Source organism: Penaeus japonicus, unplaced genomic scaffold (genome assembly GCF_977035675.1).
Source record: "Penaeus japonicus unplaced genomic scaffold, GWHDUDI00000001_assembly GWHDUDI00000035, whole genome shotgun sequence".
Classification (NCBI taxonomy): Eukaryota; Metazoa; Arthropoda; class Malacostraca; order Decapoda; family Penaeidae; genus Penaeus; species Penaeus japonicus.
The window spans coordinates 1,069,201-1,074,200 of NW_028234437.1; the positions used below are offsets into that span (position 1 = coordinate 1,069,201).

Here is a 5,000-nt window from a genome sequence, read left to right on the forward strand (position 1 = left end):
ATATATTATATATATATATATGTATGTATATATATGGGTATATATATACATATAGATTTATATATATATATATATATATATATATATATATATATATATATATATATGTGTGTGTGTGTGTGTGTGTGTGTGTGTGTGTGTGTGTGTGTGTGTGCACATGTATATCGATCGATAGATAGGTAGATAGACAAGTAGTTAGGTAGATACCTTTATGGTCAGATAGACAGAAAAATAGGTAGACATGATCCCTTTAATTAAATAACAAGGTAACCAGCATGGTTGCCAACTTGGAAGGCAGGTATTTGTGAAGTACATTATCGGCTTATCTCTTACCGATGGCGCTGAATAATCTGCGAGAGGCGCTGATAGACAAATAGCCGTGTTTGGTGAGCCAGTCCCCAAGGCTACTCCATATGATGGCGCCCATGTAGCGTAGCAGGAAGGGGAGGGCGGACAGAAACCCGTTCTGAAGAATATAAGTATAAGTATAAATACAACATACTCTTTCCGAAATTTTCACATATAAGTGTGTGTGTGGGGGGGGGGGATGGATGGATGGACGGAGGGAGGGTGGGAGGGAAGGAGGAAGGGAGGGATGGATGGATGAAGGGAAGGAGGGAGGGAGGGAGGGAGGGATGTGCATGTGTGTCTGAGTAAAAAAAATCACAATTAATCAGTAACAAATTAGTTTTTTTCCCATTTTCCCAACCGAGAAGAAGAAATCCCGTCCCCCATAATCCGCAGATTCCCCAATTTCACACCCAAAGCCATCGACCAGAGACAGAAGCCGGCGGCCGCAGCTCACCTCGGTGATGGAGAAGCCGAGGATGGTCTTCATGTAGGTGGGCAGCTTGGCCAGGAACACGGTGAGGCCCCAGTTGTTGCCGGCGCTGGCCACGATGATGGCCCACACCGGCATGCTGCTCAGAATGCTCTTGAGGGGGAGCTTCATGGAGCGGCTGCTGTTCGTGCCGGACCTCTGCAGCGTCTCCTCGATGTACTTCAGCTCCTCCGGCGTTATCCTGGCGGTGGAGGAGGGGGGGGGGGATTCGAAAGTATGAATGGTCGATCCAAGAGTCAAGACGTCAGATATACACCCATGTATTAATTCGGCATAATTCTCTCTTTGAAAATACCACCATTTCTCTTTTCAAAATGATTTCTAGAGAGGTTGTAGTTATGATCCCAATACCCCAAATAGATTTTTTTTTTTTTTAATCTTAAGGAAAAGTATTTCTACCGGAACCCTTTTAGGAAAAAAGACTTGGAACTTCGGTCTGGGAGGTGTGTGGTTCTCTTTATGGGCTCAAGGAGTCAAAAATCCCTAGAATAACGTGTCTATATGTCTAATTAGTATTCTACTTTAGCTCCGTCTGGTACGATAACTTTCTCCACTGACGACGTAATATTGGTAAAATGTTCTTACAATATATCGATGAATCCGGGCAGTGTTTCCCTTTTTATTTTATCATCTCTGGTTATTCTGAGAATCGGAAAAAAAACTTCCGACGTCAGGGACAATACCGGAGACAGTGATGAGCCTCAATAGCCTTGAATTTAAAGACTAGCAACATAGACACATACAAGAACACAGAGCTCACCTGGGATGCTGCCTGGGCGAGTCGTGCATGAAGGCGAACCAGAAGACGCACCAGGCGAGGGACAGCGCGCCCGTCACGTAGAAGGCCGCCGCCCACCCGTGCCGCGCGATAATCACGCCACATAGGGGCAACGTGAACGACGTACTAAGCGCTGCAGCTGTTCAGAAAAAAAGGAAATTATTTGAAACGCACTTCGAATCACCATCACAGCGCAGCTTTTAAAAACAGTTTCAGGTTCTGTAAAAGTGCACGAATGACGTCACGAATTACCAAAGTAAACGACGGCGATAAACCTCGGCCTCTCCAGGGGCGGAATCCAGTGAGAAATGCATGAGTGCATCGCCGGCCACGACACGCCCTGGGGAAGTGGTCGAAATAGGTATAGTTCGTAATATCATCGTAATGGAATCTAAAAGGTGACTTGACTGATTTTATAAAATGCCATTCACGGTAATTAGCAACTTACGCTTCGTTACGGTTTATAAACTAGAATTAATTATTTCTTATCACTAAATTATTCTTCTATATCTAGACACGTATAAACATTGTGAAACACCTACCATTTACATATAACACTCTACTCAAAGACTCAACCCTACATATATCAAACAGAATATAGAAAAAAATGACACAAATTCTTTCTCCAGAGGTCATCTTCATATGGTAGGTCATATCCGCAACAAAATTTCCTCCTGCGATTAACCTGGAATATTCCCTGCACGATCCTGAGAGCAATGAAGACCCCGTAGTGAGCGCGGGCGGCGACGGGCGAGAGCAGGGCGCAGATCCCCCCCGCCAGAATGCAGCCTCCGAAAACCCACCGCGTCCCGTACAGCTCCGCCATCCGTCCGCCTGGAATCTGCCAAACCGGACGAGAAGAGAAAAAGTAAACACTGTGAAGGAACCAATCTATCTCATCCACGGAAACTTTCACGATACATTATGGTCCATTTTGTGATGCTGATATTCCGGTGCTGGTGAGGATTGAGGTATGTGAGCGAGCGGTACCTGTGACACGACATATCCGTAGAAGAAACCAGCCAGCACTAGACCCTGAATAGTCTCGTCCCATTCCATTTCTCCGTCCTGTCGAGAGAGGTTTCTTTGTAACTTGGAGGTGGCTGAAAGGATACTCTCTGTATGACACAGTTAGTTTTCTGTATGACACAACTGGCTCTTTGTATGACACAGTTAGTTTTCTGTATGACACAACTGGCTCTTTGTATGACACAGTTAGCTAGTGCTCCGTATGACACAACTAGCTGTTTGTATGACACAACTGGCTCTTTGTATGACACAGTTAGCTAGCTCTCCGTATGACACAACTGGCTCTTTGTATGACACAGTTAGCTAGCTCTCCGTATGACACAACTGGCACTTTGTATGACTGTTAGCTAGCTCTCTGTATGACACAACTGGCTCTTTGTATGACACAGTTAGCTCTCTGTATGACACAACCGGCTCTTTATATGACACAGTGAAGTTTTTTTTTATTCAATCTTAATTACCTCATCTGGTATAAAGTGTTCATCCTCAGCAAAACTTTCTGAAAAGATTGAGAACAGAAGGTAAACAGATTTAGTTAACAGCAAGTATTTGTCTCTAATATACTTAGAAGTGCCTACCAGCACAAATACTATTTTTAAAACAAAGTGTTGAAAAACACACAGAACCAGAACAATGAACGGAGATCATTCACCACAACAGAAGAGCTTTCACACCACACTTAAAAGATGCACGAATTACGTACCGTGAGTGGTGTTGCGGAGGCCGAGACACGGGGGTGTGGTGGCGTCAGACATATTCCGGCGCACCATCGCCACGATAATGACAGATAGGTTGATCCTCACCATATACAGGTTGATGAAGCCGAACCACGCCATCACCGCCAGGGCCAGCCTCGCGGGCATCCAACCTGGGCACTTTACCAAGTTAGAAACTCTCAGGGTATGTTTATACAGTTAACTTCACTTTGCCTTTAAAGATTCACACTTTAGATGTCATTTGTTTATATATTTGTATACATAACAGCACTCTGAATTTTCCTTTGAATTCGGAATAATGAGTACTCTCTCTCTCTCTCTCTCCAAATCTCTCTCTCTCTCTCTCTCTCTCTCTCTCTCTCTCTCTCTCTCTCTCTCTCTCTCTCTCTCTCTCTCTCTCTCTCTCTCTCTCTCTCTCTCTCTCTCTCTCTCTCTCTCTCTCTCTCTCTCTCTCTCTCTCTCTCTCTCTCTCTCTCTCTCTCTCTCTCTCTCTCTCTCTCTCTCTCTCTCTCTCTCTCTCTCTCTCCATCTTAAGAGAAGAAATCCTCTTCTAGATCTCTTCAACTTAATCTATGCTACAGGCACTCTGCCTACCTCCTGGAAACAGGCAACCATCATCCCCATTCCAAAACCAGGACGCCCAGACGAATTTCGACCAATCTCACTAACACTGTCTCTCCAAAACCTGTGAAAGAATCCTTCTCACTCGTCTTCTTTATCAGACCAAAGACCAAATTCATCCATCTATTTTTGGTTTCCAGAAAGGGAAAGGAACACAAATGTGTTTAACACAGTACCTAAATGGAAGCAAAGCACAGTCTTTATACTTCATAGACTTTAAAGGTGCTTTTGACAGAGCTTCTCCAACAGCAAGGTACCTTTAGTGCTTTCGGTAAACTAGAGTTAGGTACCCCACAAGGGGGAGTATTGTCCTCTACCCTATTTAACATACTTATGCATTCTATCTGCAAACTGAACAATGAGTTAGGAGACCTATGTAATATCATATCATATGCGGATGATATCCTCATCCAAGTCTTTGATAGGGGGGAATATGTACTCAGGAGATTCAGCAAAAAGTGTGCTTCTCTTGGCCTCATAATCAACCCTATCAAAACCAAACATATATCCAGACCTCGTCAACTGCCCTATATACCAAGCTTAGGTGGACAAGTTATTGCAAGGACTTACTCCTACAGGTATCTTGGTGTTCTGGTGATTGCTCTACACCTCATGCCACGAAATTCTCGTTTCACACAGGAAATTATTCACGATATCAAAGAACGTTTCTTGGAACGTTTAAGACCATTACAATTTATATGTAACAGATAGGTTGGTGCCTCCCTCAGAGTCCTGAGGTTGATGTATATTACCTTGGTTCGGTCCGTGATTGACTATGCGAGTCCGGTTCTGGGTCTGTTACCTCCAAATGCCCTCAAACCCCTTGAAGTTCTGCAGAACAAGGCTATGAGAATTATACTCGGTTGCCCAATGACTGCCAAAGTTCTGGTCATGAGGAAAGAATTAGATCTCCCCACAATCCACAGTCGTGTTACCCAAATTAATACCGTTCTTGGTACTAGAATCTTGCAGCTCCTACCCAAACCACAGATCTCCTAAGCTCTGGCAAATGAGA

General features: G+C 44.1%; 1 protein-coding gene across 1 annotated transcript in view; it reads right to left on the reverse strand.

Moving 5' to 3' along the window:
• LOC122254842 (putative inorganic phosphate cotransporter) overlaps nt 1-5,000 on the reverse strand; it is a 12,012-nt gene that overhangs the window by 4,845 nt on the left and 2,167 nt on the right. The window contains exons 3-10 of the mRNA XM_086531190.1: nt 3,352-3,516; nt 3,110-3,147; nt 2,610-2,687; nt 2,305-2,460; nt 1,872-1,959; nt 1,602-1,758; nt 806-1,022; nt 334-466 (exon numbers count right to left, since the gene is read on the reverse strand). Of these exons, the coding sequence (XP_086387316.1) occupies nt 334-466; nt 806-1,022; nt 1,602-1,758; nt 1,872-1,959; nt 2,305-2,460; nt 2,610-2,687; nt 3,110-3,147; nt 3,352-3,516 (1,032 nt within the window). The remainder of the gene's footprint in view (nt 1-333; nt 467-805; nt 1,023-1,601; nt 1,759-1,871; nt 1,960-2,304; nt 2,461-2,609; nt 2,688-3,109; nt 3,148-3,351; nt 3,517-5,000) is intronic.